The following is an 18,634-nucleotide window of genomic DNA, read 5'->3' as shown; positions in this document are numbered from 1 at the left end:
AAGGTCTTATCTTCCTTGCAATCTTTTACAACACCAAGACAGAACATTCAGATAAGTAGAACTTCTTTTCTCTAAGCTAAATCAAATATCTGTCACTAAAGTACTTTAAATTCATTTATTTATTATGATCATTATTATTATGCCCATTTTATTATGTTCTGGCATTAAATACTTAGTAATTGCTTTAAATCATGTGGTTCTTTTTTTGTTTTTTGGTTACCATCTCGTAGGGACGCTATCCTTATCAGTAGTGTAGTCTGTTAGCGCTACCCATTGGGGTCCCTTTGAGGAATTTCTCGAGAGGCAAAAAACACGATCTTGGGCCTCAATGAATGTATAGCTTTGTAGTTTTTGCTCCTTTAATCTATATTTCCTATCTATTTAAATTAAAAGCATATATTAATACAGTGTGCCTCAAATTGATAAAATAGTACACATATAATAAATTATGACCATTAACTTAATAAATAAATAAAATGCTTATTTTTAATATTCATATAATTATATAACTATATATTAATATAAACATAATTATATAATATAATTATATAATACATATATTATTATATTAATATAATAATATTTTTATTTTAATATTAAAATAAATAAGTAAATAACTTATTTATTTTTGCTGATGTGTTCTCGCCTTGTTTTAGATTTATGATTTTATCTGATGGTGTTTTCTGAGTATATGAATATGTTGGAAACCACAGTAGATGATGTTACTTAAGTTAATGTATAATTTTGCATGATATTATATGTATCTTGATCTAATGTGTCATCTGTTACTGTGTCTCAAGGTAGAGGCTAACATATTGTTTCCCATGTTAAAAAATAAACAATTAATTTAAAAATTTTTAAGTTTTAGTTTCCCTGTTATAGCAAAAGTTAGCTTCTAAACTAGACTGATACTGTTATGTGACTGGACCCCCAATATTTATATTTTATTATTAATTTTCCCCCATCTTTACATCTATTCAGCTTTACAAAACACACTCATTACACACACCTGGAAGACTCTATTTAATGTAAATGATAACAACTTCCTTTGACTACACTCATAAACACAATCATGGTTCTTTTTTTTTTTAAACAAAATTCTCTTACTTCCTTTCCTATTCTTTCTATAGGCCCTTTTTTTTTTTTAATTATAAATATAATTTTTTTTTTCTCTTCATTACTTTTGGGCCATTTATTTTTTACTTTATTTTGTCCCATCTTTTCTTCCTGGCCTTTTGAACTCGTATAAAATATACGAAGTTCCTTTTTACTCTCCTCTGAAATACGAAATTGCCCCCCTTTCTATACACCTTTCCTTCGCACCTATGCTTGATTTTTCGCCCATCGATGCAGAAAGACTTAGCGGGTGCAACAAAAGACATCTGTCAACTTTGTCTGTTTGTCTGTCTGTCCGGCTTCAGCTGTAGCCAATAGTGATTCATAACTTCATAAACACATGCGCATGCAAGCGGATGCTCGTAATTTTTCAACGAATGGGCGGGAAATGTAATTGTTGTGCTTGAGTTTTTTATGCTGTTGTGTCGTAAGTAATTAAAATTTTTTCTTCCTGCTGAAAATGAGACGAAGTTCTAGTAAAGCTGATTCAAGTCATCGAAGCAGTAGCCAAAGTGCGATTCCCAAGTTCAGAAACCGCTCTTCTTCTGTTGACTTAGGAAATCGTGTTTCATATGGCAGCCGTCTTAAAATTCGAAGTTCATCAGAAGAGAGGAGATCTGGGAATGGCCTTTATGCCAGGTAATGGTAACTAATAAAGGGTGAAGTTGCAGAATCGCCATATTATATGCTTTCATTTTTGTATCTATTTGATTGATTGGTTAATTTATAATAACAAAGCGTTTAAGGGCTGTATGCCTTGGGAGGGATATCTTGGTGAAAGATTTTCAGAGAAAAACTGGTATACATTCAGTTCATACATAAAAAGGCCTACGCATTAGGCATGTTCTCTGATAAATGAATTGTGGGAGGATTTTGTAAACTGTGGGTTGCGGAACCTGCAGCAGGGTTTGTAATTATAAGATACAAAAATATCAAAACTGCAAAAATTTTAGCAGTTTTGATATTTTTGTAACTTATAATAATTTTACAATCACCAAATATTTTTACACAATGTATCTGAAAATAGATAAAGATAACATAATACAGACAAGCTAAAAAACGAAAACGTTTCGATGCATTCTTTTTATAATATAAATGTTAATTTTTCTTGCTTTACACGTGACACTATCATTTCGTCTGTTACTTATTTAAAATTTTCACATTGTTGTATGTCTTAGAATTATTGACCTAAAGCTGCAATAATATATTACAGTACAAGTGAAAAAATTGACAGTTTCACTCACGCGTGTGTCAGATTTGCACAATACTTAAGCGGTTTCACAAAATACAGTCAAAAGTCGTTAATTCGGAAACCCATAATCCGGACCTCAAAGCTACAAATTTTCTGGGCATGCGCATAGGCGTTTACACGTGCTCGTAAGACCTTTACGGCTGCAAATATGCAAGTGCGCATGCGTTTTTAATGTATAACGGACGGTATAAGCTAAGCTAAAATTATCTTGGGCTGATCTTTGGAATATGGTAACAGGTAGTTTGGCGACATTTTGGAGGCAATAAAGGTTACTACCTAGGACTTTAGGAATAATATGAGAAGTACTCAGTTTCGATTACGTATTATTTTGTGTGAGAGATCATGAGATATGTCATGTGACATTAATGGACGAATCACTGTTCTTTAATCAGAAAAAGGGGTATATTTGTAAAAATATCTGCTGTGCTTTATAGCAGTAGTTTCATTTTATATTCTGTGAAACAGTGTTGTTTAATATTTGGATTGCATGGTCGTATATAAAGTAAATCCGAAATTTTTATTGCGTTTATATGTAATTGAAAAGAATTGCTTAATTGCGGATAAGTATGAATGTCCGATATGTGGGAATGAAATGAGATTATGTGAAAGGAAGAATATTACAGATAAGTTTAAATGGCGGTTCAAGAAACCTTGTGAAAATGTACATTTTGTGATCCGCCATGCACTCAAGATTCTGTAGAAGATTAGGTAAGTTAGTATTTTTAATTATTTGAGGATATTATTTTTATGCATTGTTCTAAATGTAAGGAGTAAATAAATAAATATGGTATTATTGGAAAATTGTTATTAGCAATGATTTAGTTTAAAGTAATTAGGATTGTAAGCTAATTTTTATTAATTTAATGTATGTGCTTATTTATATTTTAAGTAGTGTTTCTTAATTTAATTATATTTTAATTAAATGATCCTGATTTTGTGAGTTATATGTTTGTAGTATTTTGGAATACGTTTGAGTAGTATACGTTGAGTATTTTCATGCATTTTCGTGAAATTTTTCTAATTTATGAGAAAAAAGTAGTGTACATGGATATAGTGAAAAGTGTGCGCAATGCCATTTTTGTGCAATTCTGGGATGTTTTTTTAAGTAAAAATAAATCAACGTGTACATGGTTTAGTGATATTTAAATTAAATGATAGTTATTTTGTGAATTTTATGTTTGTAGTATTTTGGAATACGTTTGAATAGAAGTAAATGTGCATGGAAAGAATTTAAGTATTTGACACTAAGTATTTGTAATCATTTTTAATGTTTTGTTATAAATTCGTTGGTGATGTTTATAATAAATAATTTAGAGGTAAAAGTTTTTGGATATTTTATTTATTTTATACGTGCAAATGTCCATCCTTGGAAAGGGTATATACTTTTTCGCGATCAGGTAATTTCATATATGTCCTTTTTACCGAATTTAAAGATTCACAAAATTTTCATGCATTTTCTTGAAATTTTTCTAATTTATGAGAAAAAAGCAGTGTACATGGATATAGTGAAGAGTGTGCGCATTGCCATTTTTGTGCAATTCTGGGATTTTTTTTAAGTAAGAATAAGTCGACGTGTACATGGTTTAGTGATATTTTAATTAAATGATAGTTATTTTGTGAATTTTATGTTTGTAGGAATTTGGTATACATTTCAGTTGAAGTAAACGTGCATGGAAATACAGTCAAAAGTCGTTAATTCGGACACCCATAATCCGGACCTCAAAGCTACAAACTTTCCACGCATGCGTCGCGTTCACGCACGTGCACAGGCGTTTACGAGTGCGTGTAATACCTTTACGGCTGCGAATATGTTTGTGCGCATGCGCGTTTAATGTGTAACAGACGGTATAAGCTAAGCTAACATTATCTAATTCAGTTAATGTTGCAGATTGCGTTGTTCCTTAATCTTCGAATTGGATCCGGCTTATTATTTTTTGCAGACTGTTAGAGCAATTTCATAAAAGTAAGCTTTAACTTTCGATTATGTCAAATAGAATTTCCGATATATATTTACTAATATGTAATTTGTATCTACAAAGCGAAAGTATGTTTCGAAATCCGAAATCTGTTTATCAATTTCACGCCGCGGATGGGAAGTTGATCTGTCAGCACTATCCTTATCTTCAGGGCAGATGTTTTTATTTTATTTGGCTTATAATTTCTTACTAAGTGTAGTATTTCATCTCGATGTACTCTGTCTTTGATATGATTTAAATCCTCGTAATTATAATTCGCTTTCGATAGTGAAGAAAGTGACCCAGAGGTTATTGAAAATGAAAACATTTTGATTGACAAATTAGTCGGTATTCTCAACACAGCAATTATAGGACTTGAACAGTGGAACTTTGTAATTAAACAAGAAATTATGTCTGTTTAATAGAATTAAAGAAAAAGTATTATCACATGAAACGAAGCAACTTACATTGAAAGAAATGTTTAATAAAGTAAACAAATAAATATTAAGCTTTTTCTTTTTGTAAATTTTGATACCCTTTAGATCATAATTGTTCTTTATTTCATAAATTACGGTTTCATATTTTTAATTTTGTAATTTCTGCATGTCATCTTACCAGATTTAAACTGATGATCTATAATCCGGAAAAATCGATAATCCGGAATCGCCGAAGTCCCGATGAGTCCGGATTAACGACTTTTGACTGTAATTTAAATATTTGACACTAAGTATTTGTAACCATTTGTAATGTTTGTGGTATGAATTGGTTGGTGACGTTTATAATATAATAGATAATTTAGAGGTAAAAGTTTTTGGATATTTTATTTATTTTATATGTGGAAATGTTCATCCTTGGAAAGGGTATATACTTTTTCGCGATCAGGTAATTTCATATATGTGCTTTTTACCGAGTTTAAAGATTCACAGAATTTTTTTGCATTTTCGTGCAAATTTTTGTAATTTATGAGAAAATAGCAGTGTAGACGGATAAAGTTAAGAGTGTGTGCAATGCCATTTTTGTGCAATTCTGAGATTTTTTTTAAGTAAAAATAAATCGACGTGTAAATGGTTTATGTGTATGTGCTATTCTGAAAAACGCGCAAGGAGTTTGCGATTGTGCACTTTTTCCCAATTTTGCAGTTAATATTGTCATGATTAAGCAGTTTTGTTACATAAAATTTTTAGCATAAGTGTAATTCGGCTAGTATAGTGTTGGAAAAAGTGTTCAGTAAATAAAAAGAAATGAAACATGTCTTTACTTCGTGAAGACAAAATGGCGGCAAAAAAAAAAAAATAGAGGGTTGCTGCAACAGAGTTGGTCATGAAATTTTCGCCAAAAATTCGCCAAGTTACCATAATCCAAAGATCAACCTTATCTTATTCAGTTAATGTTGCAGACTGCGTTGTTCCTTAATCTTCGAATTGGATCCGGCTTATTATTTTTTGCAGACTGTTAGAGCAATTTCATAAAAGTAAGCTTTAACTTTCGATTATGTCAAATAGAATTTCCGATATATATTTACTAATATGTAATTTGTATCTACAAAGCGAAAGTATGTTTCGAAATCCGAAATCTGTTTATCAATTTCACGCCGCGGATGGGAAGTTGATCTGTCAGCACTATCCTTATCTTCAGGGCAGATGTTTTTATTTTATTTGGCTTATAATTTCTTACTAAGTGTAGTATTTCATCTCGATGTACTCTGTCTTTGATATGATTTAAATCCTCGTAATTATAATTCGCTGTCGATAGTGAAGAAAGTGACCCAGAAGCGAAAGTACGTTTCGAAATCCGAAAACTGTTTATCAATTTCACGCTGCTCTGTGCCGGGGGGGGGACGCCGTGGCGCGCAATTAATTGGAAGTTGATCTGTCAACACTGTCCTTATCTTCAGGGCAGATGTTTTTATTTTATTTGGCTTATAATTCCTTACTAAATGGCCCACCAGCGGCCGAGTGGTAACGTCGCTGAACACTGGTAGTTCGGTCCGAGGTTCGAATCCCGTGAACAGGCTGGCTGCATGGGCGTTTTCGTGGTTTTCCCCATGTGTAACGTATATACAAGCCAGTTTCCCTTAAAAAGTCCTCCACAAAGGCATCCCTCCCTTAAGGCAGAAAGCCCTTGAGCGCTTTGCCGTAATCTAATAAACCTTACTAAATGTAGTATTTCATCTCGATATACTTCCTTATTTGTTATGATTTAAACCAAATTCCTCATCATTATAAATATCACGAATACACATCAAATAGTTTTCTAGTTACAATTTTCTAATTTCGACTATGCGTAATGTATGCTTTACACATGCGCACGTTGAAAGAAATGTTTAATGAAGTAAACAAATAAATATAAAGCTTTCTTTTTGTAAATTTTGATACCCTTTAGATCATAATTGCTCTTTATTTCATAAATTACGGTTTCATATTTTTAATTTTATAATTTCTTCATGCCATCTTAAATTCTTAAATCATAATTTAAATCAAGTTCCTCGTCATTATAATTCGCTTCCGATAGTGAAGAAAGTGACACAGAAATTATTGAAAATGTAAAAATTTCGATTGACAAATTAGTCGGTATTCTCAACACAGCAATTATAGGACTTGAACAGCAGAACTTTGTTACTAAACAAAAAATTAGATCTGTTTAATAGAATTAAAGAGAAAGTATTATCACATGAAACGAAGCAACTTAAACAACTTACATTGAAAGAAATGTTTAATAAAGTAAACAAATAAATATTAAGCTTTTTCTTTTTGTAAATTTTGATACCCTTTAGATCATAATTGTTCTTTATTTCATAAATTACGGTTTCATATTTTTAATTTTGTAATTTATGCATGCCATCTTACCATATTTAAACTGATGATCTATAATCCGGAATCGCCGAAGTCCCGACGAGTCCGGATTAACGACTTTTGGCTGTATTCTAAATATTATGGGATCCTGGGGGTCATGAAAAAATCTCAGTGATAAAAAGGGGTTGTGGCTGAAAAAAGTTTAAGAAACCCTGAATTATGGCAAAATGTTACTGCGCAGTAGTCTCATACTGTTTGTATATGATGTGTACACATGTTGTAAATCAGATCTATGACATATCATATTTGATAGTCTTTAAAAAAGCTCTTTGTTTGAGGCATGATATATCTATTTAAAAAGATAACATTTCTTAATAATACATTAGTATTTTATAAAGCAGTACATGAACTGGAAAAACGTTTCATTTTAAATTATTATATCTGATAGTTGTCCATTTCGTGTAACTTTCAGAGATTTTCCATAAACCAAGGGCAAGGAATTATCAATGGTGAGAACAGAAATTTATTGATACTGAAATCCTATAAAAATAGTCTGTTACATTTTCATGAAAAAATGAACACGGTTTTATAAGAGGATGTAGTCCGTACAAAATTCATAACAGCTGCAATTGTAGATCATCTCAGGGCAAATCGTGACAGCACAAATAAAAGCTGTAGCTGTGCAATCAGTGAATGGTGCATAGGAAGCTGAAAGAACTACTTTATGAAATTCCTCGGTATTGCAGATCGTGCTTGGTGTGTTGCAGTTGTATCTCTACATGCCACATTCACATCATCCGTACTTATATCAGTTGCAGTCATATGATATCCATAAGCTGAAAAAAAATGTATTACATGAGTACTGAAAAATGTAGCCTGTGAACATTCTTTGGACAAATGAAGCACAGTTTGCACTGCATGGAGATGTTAATATACATAGTGTCGAATGTGGGGAAATATTAATCCTTTTATGTACAAAAAGGAGCCATTGTGATATAGTTTCAAAGTATCTTTTATCACAGCCTTTTCTTTTTTAAAGATCCATCTGCAACTGGTTGCTGTGTTACATTTTTAGTGTCTCCTAAAAGTGTTTTATATGGGTAGTGAGTCATGTTTAAAGTAGTGAAATTTCATACACCATTATGTTTATGTACACTGTTGTACATTCTCGCTCGGTTCTTCATAAGCCTATATTGATCAGAGTTGCTACAACCTGGCCTCTGATTGCCAGATTTGACACCATTTTAACTGTAGATTCATTTGAAATTCTGGGTGTACGCTGGTGAATAATCATTTTTAGCATAATTGAAAACTGCTATCTACCATAAATTCACTTCCATAGACTTATTCTGTGCATTAATGAATAATGAAATTACATGTTTGCAGAATGCGATTTTTTGCAGTGGTGATGAGGGGCACATTGAACATTTGGTCATATAAAAATGCTGTGTAATGAAGCAATTATGTGGCATTTAAGAACCTTTGTTTCATTAAATGTCATCAAAAGCATCGGATGAAGGAGTAATGCTGTTTACTGGTAAAACTAAGATTTTTTTCCCCCTTTTTAGCAACAACAAAAAAACTTCATAATTCCGTAGTACCAACATTTCCAGCTTTCATCGCATCTCTCTGTTTCTCGATCAAGTCACCAAATTGAAAGTTTTGAATCAATCACCAGAGGTTTTAAGTTTTTAGCTCAGCGTAATATTTTTGAACAGTAAATGAAAAATTTATCAACTTAATGAAGCTTAAATTGTGTAAATTCCATTCTTCTGCTACTAATTATTTTTGGCATAATTTTTGTTATTAAATTTTATTTGATTGGAATTGACCTAATCAACTGTAGATATTTGCAGAAGACCTTTGATAAGATTCAGTTTATGTTTAATTAGTTAATATTTGTATTTTATTTTGTCTTGCATCAGTATATGATATACTATGAAGTTTATCTGTGTAGTAATATGTACATTTTATGTTCATCATATTTAAAAGTACTTATAAATTAAAGCATTTCTTTCTTACACATGATTTTTCTGTGTGTACAAATGTAAAAAAGTTTAAAAAATAAAATTACTTGAAAAACATAAAATTTAGAATATCTAACCAAATACTAATACATTATGGAAGAAAGTGCAGAATCACCTGCTGTTTGGCACATTTTTAAAAATTGCATAAACTCTGTATCTGTACACATTGACCTATTTTCACTTAAAAAAACATCAGATAATTGTGCTTGTTTAAATGTGAATTAACAACTAAATTTCTTTTTCCAAAACTACTTTTTAAAGTTTTTATTGCTGCTTCATAATTTTTGTTTGTCAACATAATTCCTTTAATAGCATTAGCAGCTTCTCCAGTTAAATATGAGTGTAAGTAATTTATCTACGGTTTATTTTACCTGTTTAAAATTCAAATATATATATTCTGAAAGTTCTTACAACTCTCCTTCTACAGTCAAAAGTTGTTAATACGGACTCGTCGGGACTTCGGCGATTCCGGATTATAGATCATCAGTTTAAATCTCGTAAGATGGCATGCAGAAATTCTAAAATTAAAAGTATGAAACCATAATTTATGAAATAAAGAACAATTATGATCTAAAGGGTATCAAAATTTGCAAAAAGAAAAAGCTTAATATTTATTTGTTTACTTTATTAAACATTTCTTTCAATGTAAGTTATTTAAGTTTTGCTTCATTTCATGTGATAATACTTTCTCTTTAATTCTATTAAACAGACATAATTTCTTGTTCAGTTACAAAGTTCCGCTGTTCAAGTCCTATAATTGCTGTGTCGAGAATACTGACTAATTTGTCAATCGAAATTTTTTCATTTTCAATAACCTCTGTCACTTTCTTCGCTATCGGAAGCGAATTACAATGACGAGGAACTTGTTTTAAATCATATCAAAGACGGAGCACATCGAGATGAAATACTACATTTGATAAGGAATTATAAGCCAAATAAAATAAAAACATCTGCTCTGAAGATAAGGATAGTGCTGACAGATCAACTTCCAATTCATTACGCGCCCGCCGCGGCGTTCCCCCCCCCCAACCCCCCGCCGAGCAGCATGAAATTGATAAACTGATTTCGGATTTCAAAACATACTTTCGCTTTAGATCCTTTACATATTAACAAATATATATCGGAGATTCTATTTGATATAATCGAAAGTTTAAACTTACTTTTATAAAATTGCTCTTACAGTCTGCAAAAAATAATAAGCCGGATCCTACTCGAAAATTAAGGAACAACGCAATCATCAACATTAACTGAAATAGATAATTATTTAGCTTATATGTCCATTATACATAAAATGCGCACGCGAAAATGTATTCTGCACTTGCGCACACTCATATGCACAGTCATAAAAGGTCTTACGCGCACGCGTAAATGCCTATGCGCATGTGTCAACGTGGCGCATGCGCAGAAAGTTTTTAGTTTTGAGGTCTGGATTATAGATCATTCCGAATTATGGGTGTCCGAATTAACGACTTTTGACTGTATAGCATTTTCTAAGATTTTACTTTTGATTTTAGTCCGCCCAGACAGTATAGTGGTTAGAGAAGACTGACTGCGATACCGAAGGGCCTGGTTTCGAATCCCGGAGAAGGCATGGTTATAACTGTCTGTTCCTTCATAGGAGGTGATGGTGGCCCACCTATTAGGTGCCTCCATAATGAAGAGACCACGACATCTGGTCTTGTATTGATTAATGGACTGTGTTACACTGTAACTGTTCACAATCTGCCATTGGGGGGGGACCTTTGATTTTAGAAATTCATCTTGTTGTAAGAGATCTAAGAGTAGTTCTCTTATCCTTAGCTATTTCCATTTAAAAATAAATTCTAACAGCTCTTTCAAATTATTTATCTAAGTTTGTCTTCTGATTTTAAGCACATTAAAAAGAAGAATTAAAAAGATGCGAAGTACATTTCTTAATATTAAAAAGTAGAACTTAATGTTATCATAGTTAATTAGAAGTAATCCAACCTTACCTATTTATTCCAAACACTGTAAGCACATCTGTTGTGGCTTGAATTTAAAAAAGCAAAAGATTACTGTTATTTTGTACAATAATGTATGGGAAATTGAAAGCATTACATAACACATTCACCAGATGTGAAATCGAAATACCAAACTTGAAAGAACATCGAACTGTCTCATGCTCATATAACCTTGAGATGACAGTAGCACAAAAATTTATCTTACCTGACATATATCATCTTAAATGAAACACTGTATATTTGTAAAAATAAATCATTTTGTTGAAAGCCCAGATATCCATGATGGTTCTCAAGTCCCTTTTTTTTTAAATCAGTGCCACATCATAATAAGAAGATTCTTCCATATGGAAGAGAAACGGCCTTTAATAGCACTATAAATTAACTCTTTGGGGATTTCTAAACAATTCTGAAAGAGAACATTACATTTTTTTTCAGGTGTTTTAATACTGTCTTATCAAAATAACATATGTAAATCATCAACTTGCGAACTGAATCTAATCAAGACAGTCTGGAATGGGGGGGGGGACTGGATTATGAGGAATATAATCATTTTGGAGCCTCAAAACTTAGCTTTGTTGGCTTAGTCCATAAACAGGTCCTCTTTGCAAAAACTCTAAAAGGTTTTCACAAATTTTTATTGGTCCATCAATATGAAGACCGCAGATAGAAATATCAGTCTCTGTGTACTTTTTCATAAATAGTTTAAAATATTTATTAATCTGTGCTATCTATTTATTTGTTGTTGATAATGCAGAGTTGTTTAGACAACAAGCAGAGTAAAATTTTCATATTGATTGTTGAAAATGAAAATTCACTAAAACATGCTTTTGTACATTTTATTTTCTTAAAGATTATTTTGATTTATCATATATGAAAAATAAATTATAAATCAAAAAAAATATAATTTGGACAAAAGTAGATACATAACAAACTTCTTCTGCAAACTGTAATTATTTTATGTAAAGAGTATTTCAATAAAAAATACGGATAATTAGAAGAAACTGATTACTTTTACAGGGAAAAAAGTTTCTTAAAGGATAAGTATTTTTTATGTTCATTTTGAATTTATCATCAAGCATTTTTAATATTAGAGTTTACATATAACTCAAAAATCTTTTAATAGAAAATTCATATTTTTGAATATATGCTAAAATATTTAAATATTAATAATATTATGTTATAAGTCAGTTTTTATAGGTTATATAATTCAAGAAAATTTTAAACTAAATCAGGAAAAATATCTCAATTTTATTCAGATTAAACTTAAATTTCAGTTTTTTGTTGTTGTTGTTGCTGCTGTTTGTGGTCGTGTGATTTTTTACAAATATTTGTACTTGATATATGGCGTAAAATCGAAAGGTGGGAAAACAATCACCATGTCATTTCAGAAAGTCTTATTTCAAAGTACATGGGTTCAAGCAATGCAATAAAATACCCATTGCTTATTAAACTCAATATTTAACCCTTCATCAGTTGTGAGATTAAGCAATTTTTTCGTCCCAAATACACACAATATCTGTCAGCCATAAATTTGTTATGTGAGCTGGTTCATATGTGCCCAGCACGTTTCATAACTGAAGTGTGCTGAGCTTGTTGATGACTATCAAATAGTTAATAAAATTAGTTCTGAAGTTTTAAAGTATCTGAAGTTTTAAAGTTCTGAAGTATGCAATTCAACATTTAAATTTATATTATACAATGTCAGCTCTGTAATGTTAGTATTCTTATAAAGTTGCATTTAACTAAAGAATTCCAAATCACTTGTGTTAAGAGTTTAAATATTTTCATGATTGTTGAAACATTGTTCTGTTTTTAACTGTTGCTCTTGAGCTCATTATTCTTTTTTTTACACTTTCATCTAGTTCCTTATTTTGCAGAATATGAGTAATAAGGTAAAAAATACTTTTTTCTAAACATTAAGTAAACATTAATGCATATCATTTTCAGGAGTATGAAAAATAAAGACATTTCAGTTCTTTCTTAAATGCCTTTGTGCTGTAATGTTTAACACATTTTAGTAGCAAATGGAAGATCTATGTCTTGATTCCTGGCAAACGCCAAGTTAATTTTTCATACTTCAAAAATTTAATAGTCACCCAAAGTTCTGATAACCTAATAGTGGCTGTAAATTTTATCACATTTTAAAATTTGCAGGTGGAGTGGAGCACGTAAAAGTTCAATAAACTTGAATGAAGGCAAACGTATTCTCAAAGATCCAAGACCTCTTTCTGATAAAAATTATCAGAAACAAAAAGTAAAAGAACTTATGGAGGTAGTATGTCTAAATTATTTATTATATATCATACATTTACCCTTTGCAAATTTAGTAAATTTATGCATTTATTTCACTTTATCTTAATTTTTCTTTTCTTTCTTTCTTTTTTTTTTTCTTCTATCAGTTTTTAGAGCAGGTAGGTTACAGTCACTCTTTGACTATTTCAAGCATGATGCCTCCTACTAAGAAAGAGTTCGAAAATATTTTCCAGGTAATTAAAATTGTATTTTTGTTTCATTCAAAATATTATTTGAAAAATATTTATTAAATTGTCATAAAATTGTAATTTGCATAATTTAATTTAATTTTTAATTTTAGTTTCTATATGGCTTTTGGTGTTCAAGCTATAAAGTGCAAAAAATAGAAGAAGAAGCCCCGAAAATTTTGAAAAATCTCAGTTATCCATTTGTCCTAAATAAATCCTCATTTGCATATGTTGCTCGTAACAACTGGCCATCACTTCTGGGTGTTCTTCTTTGGCTAATGGACTTAAATAAGGTGAAAAAACTAAATATTTTATTTTAAACCATGTAAATTGTTATTTCTCAACCATCTCTTTTCTCTTGAACTCTTGTATAGTAGTTTCTTTGGTATTATTAGTGAATGACCTGTCGAGCCATATTGTAACAGGTTGATCTATCTTTTTCAAAATCTTTGTTTTAGATGATTTTCCTAATACTTAGATAATAAAATGTTTTTTTCTCAAGTAAAAAATTAGGCAGAATACTTAGAAGTCTATATATAACATGTTGCTGCACTTTGTTGAATTATGGTAGCAATCTGTTAAAAAAAGGGACAAATTTGAACTGAAAAATTAGACAGAATGCACAACAATATATATATATAAGATTTTTTTTTAATATAACTTTCTTGAATTATAACAGTTTGTGAAAAAAGGGGACATATGGTGTGCAGAGATTTCGGGACAGTATTTGTGAGAAAGTGAAATAGGATGATTATCAGTGTTCTGTTGAATGTGATCATGTAGTAAAATTAGGACTTTTGATAAATGTGGAATAATACTATTTTAATCAAGGAAAAACTAGGATTGATTGAATTTCTTTTTATCGTGCTTATTTTTTCATTCTAACCTTTGGAAGATGTGACTGCATAGTTGGCAACTCTCTTGGTTTTTCAACACTACTTCCATTCACCTAGTAGATCGTTGAATGTTGGTGTTTTAAAATTTTAGTGTTTATCAAAGAAAATGTTTCCCAGCAATAAGTGAAATTTTTTGAATTAATGAAACTTGAAGTGTGCAAATTAGATTCCCTATCTGTAGTGATTTTCAGCATAATTTTTATTATTACATTTTATTTGATTTGAATTGTCTTATTTACTGTAGACTTTACATAAATCTATACAGTAAAAAGTCTTTAATTCGGACGTCCATAATCTGGAATGATCTATAATCTGGACCTCAAAGCTACAAACTTTCTGCGCATGCATAGCGTTTATGCATCACATAATACATTTATGCATGCACGTTTAATATATAACGGACGGTATAAGCTAGGCTAAAATTATCTATTTCAGTTACTGTTGCAGATTGTGTTGTTCCTTAATCTTCTAATTGGATCCGGCTTATTATTTTTTGCAGACTGTTACAGCAATTTCATAAAAAGTAAGCGTGAACTTTCAATTATGTCAAAAAGAGTTTCCGATTCTGGAGCTGCCAAAGGATCTACAAAGCGAAAGCATGTTTCGATGTCCATCAAACAAAAAGTGGAATTGCTGCAAAAAATGGATAAAGGCATGAAGAAAGTGACAGAGAGGTTAGTGAAAACGAAAAAATTTCGATTGACAAGTTAGTCAGTATTCTCGGCACAGCAATTACAGGACTTGAACAGCGAAACTTTGTAACTGAACAAGAAATTATGTCTGTTTATAGCATTAAAGAGAAAGTATTAGCACATAAAATGAAGCAACTTAAACAACTTCCATTGAAAGAAATGTTTAATAAAGTAAACAAATAAATATAAAGCTTTTTCTTTTTGTAAATTTTGATACCTTTTAGATCATAATTGCTCTTTATTTCATAAATTACGGTTTCATATTTTTAATTTTATAATTTCTGCATGCCATCTTACCTGATTTAAATTGATGATCTATAATCCGGAATCACCGAAGTCCCGACGAGTCCGGATTACGGACTTTCTACTGTATATGTATGTAATCCTTCACTCATCCAACATTCCACTGCTCCAACACTCATCCAACACACACACTCCGTCGATGCATAATGTGTTTATGCATGCGCAGAAAGTTTGTAGCTTCGAGGTCTGGATAATAGATCATTCCGGATTATGGACGTCTGGATTAAAGACTTTTGACTGTACGTGCTATCTATTGAGAAAACAAGTTCAGAAGATTAACAGTTTCAAACACAGAATTATCAACAGTATTGCAAAAATCAAACATCGGTTTAAAGATTTTTTCATACTTTAGTAGTATGAAATTTATTCCATATTTTTCCTTCATATAAATGCTTTAAAGTATGTTTTAATGCTCAATTGAGATTATTCATAATTTTATTTTGCTTATTTTTAAATATTTTTATGATTTGTATTATTCTTTTATATTTATGATTTGTGTATTTTTACAGCATATAAAAAGTCACTCTAAATAATAGATCATTATTCCTTGTTCATAAGGTGAAGGAGATTTGGCTGAATGTGATGCAAAGATATAATAATCCTGATAACAGGCATTTTTTCCTTGCCCCAAAGATGGCTTTGAACGACATCCGTGATTTTATTAATAACAACATTAACACGTTGAGCACCACATCAGCCATCTGTGGCTGACACTAGACTTTCTGTTTAGGCTGCGTCAGCCATCTGCGGCTGACACTAGACTTTCCGTTTAGGCCATGTCGACCTCTGCTGGCTGGCAGTGTGTAACATGATATATAACTATAAAATTTACTCTATTTTATGAAAGTACAGAAAATTTATTTAAAATTTACTTTATTGATTCATTACAGGACTAATGGATTTCATTGAAACTCGGTAAACATAAAAACGGTTCTCTATTACAGCTATTACAAACTGTGACAGCTCTCTTAGTCTTTTTTTCTGCCCATTACTCTACCAACTTCTGTTGCATTATCATAACATAATTTACAATATTTCCGTACTTCAGAGGCTTTTCCCGTTTTTCTTTGGAGTTTATGTTGTCATTTTTTTAGATATTCTTGCATTTCTGTTCGATGGAATGTCTTCTTTTTCACAACTTGTAAGGGATAGCGCTAATTCTTTCTAGAATTCAGTAATGCTGATTTTCTGCTTCGTAATATCTTTGTGTAGAATGTAACTATTTACGAAACAGACTTGGTGCGTAATGTGTTGAATGAATGCCTATAGGAATCCCATCCCGAACGTAAACTATTTTCTGCTGCGATAAGAATCACTGGCCCTACAATACCAGCACTTTTAAGTGGCGCGCGTGGTCTGAATGGGATTGCCTAAAATACTTGTGGCGCTCAATGTGTTAAGATGCCTTTGCTCATTGTGAGATAATGGCGGCTGAAAGTTCTGCGTATTTTTTTCCCCATCAATTCTATGATTAATTTTCTATTAAAATACTTAAACAAGAAAGGATTGCATGATTAAATATAAAATAAGTGTTGTTTTAATTTTTTTAATGAAATTTGTTTTTACGCAGTTTGTCATGAATATTGATCCTAACATACTCTTCGCTAGTGGGGACAGTGAAAGACCACAGGAACATGCAGTAAGTGAAAATTAAGTTGTATTATACTCTTAAAGCATAATAATAATTATCAATTTGATTTTTATTTAATGCTTGGTAGAGATGCTCTTTGTATAAAAAAACAGAATATTTTTTAAAATGTTCTTTATTAGTTTATAGAGACAATTCATAACTTGCTTAAATTATTTTTAGTACTTGTTGACATTATTTTCTCATGACAGATTAAGAAATAGCACTATAAAACAGGGAATTCTCAAAATACAAACTTAATTTTTTTCTAGCCTGTAATTGCATTTTTGTTACATTAAAAAAAAAAAAAAAAAAAAAAAAAAAAAACAGAAACAAGATACCATATGTCAATTCCTAGTATGTGAAAAATCTAAATAATAAAATTAAAAAATGAGAAACAGTTGAAAGAAAAAGTACCTGCAGTATGCACGGAAGAGTAGGTTCTGTATATAAATGTGAAAGACTGAAATCATGAAAAGGAGTTAGAAAGGATTAAACATTTTATATTTTGCTTTATATCTCTGCATTTATTAAATGTAGAGGTAGGATTATAGTTATTTTAAATGATTTAGTGTTTCTGAAATTCATTATGATGATGATATGAGTATGAATACATTATGTATTTTACTAGGAATTATTTTAATAACTTATCAACTTCCATAGCTTATAAATTTTGTATTTAAGAACTTTTCCTAACTTTTCATACCTAATAAATATCAGATTATGTATTGTTTTTAAAAGCTTTTTCTAATATTCGTATGGGTTAAAAAAATACATTAAGACAAGTCCACTGAATGCGAAGACATTTTAAAAAGACTGCCTTTTTGTGTTCAAATAGCTGGTTGGATAGTTTTGAGAAGTAGAAACCCATTTCTCGAGGAAAAATTATCAGAGAATCAGGGAGTGTTTCAAGATTAGATATCAAAAAGTGTGTGTGTAGGGATAACATTTCTTAACATTGCCAAGAAAGACTTTCTCAACATCAATGACACTGAGCTGTTCTATGAGATGATGCCAAATTAAATGTTAAAATTTTAAGATCAAAGTTGCCATTGCAGAAAATTGTGAAAAGTAGAAATTGCCATTCTTGTATGTGCTTATATAAATGGCAATGAGGCATTATATTCTTTTGGTGAATGGAAAATCTCAAAGGCCAGGGTACTTAAAGAGAAAATTCTTTGTTTCCAATAAAGTTAATAAGGCATGGATGATATCAAAATTGTTTGAAGAAGAGTTGCAAAAGCGGAATGAAGAACTTTTGCCCAGAAAGAATAAAATTCTCTTGGTTGACAAATGTACAGCATGCTCAGATATTGAAAATCTAGAATGACTTAAAATTATTTTCTTCCTTCCGAATGTAACTTGAGGATGATAAGGAGCTTGAAAATGCAACTTAAGAATTATTGGGAACAAACTGCAATGAGGAGCCTGAAATGTCATTACAAAAGGTACCTCATTTTAAGCATCTTGGAGAAGTTTGACAATCACATCAATTATAACATGTCACCTCTT

At 30.9% G+C, this 18,634-nt stretch overlaps 1 protein-coding gene across 1 annotated transcript in view; it reads left to right on the top strand.

Moving 5' to 3' along the window:
- The first annotated feature begins 1,419 nt into the window (after positions 1-1,419).
- The window catches only part of LOC118190597 (kinetochore protein NDC80 homolog), a 62,111-nt gene continuing 44,896 nt past the window's right edge, over positions 1,420-18,634 (top strand). The window contains exons 1-5 of the mRNA XM_035361350.2: positions 1,420-1,755; positions 13,279-13,396; positions 13,524-13,610; positions 13,718-13,897; positions 17,066-17,134. Coding sequence (XP_035217241.1) covers positions 1,577-1,755; positions 13,279-13,396; positions 13,524-13,610; positions 13,718-13,897; positions 17,066-17,134 — 633 coding nt within the window. The 5' untranslated portion in view covers positions 1,420-1,576. The remainder of the gene's footprint in view (positions 1,756-13,278; positions 13,397-13,523; positions 13,611-13,717; positions 13,898-17,065; positions 17,135-18,634) is intronic.

This window comes from Stegodyphus dumicola, chromosome 5 (genome assembly GCF_044657685.1).
Source record: "Stegodyphus dumicola isolate Sdum_Otavi_A_Nest chromosome 5, ASM4465768v1".
NCBI lineage: Eukaryota > Metazoa > Arthropoda > Arachnida > Araneae > Eresidae > Stegodyphus > Stegodyphus dumicola.
Note: the sequence above shows the minus strand (reverse complement) of the source record. Positions and strands in the feature narration are given on the sequence as shown.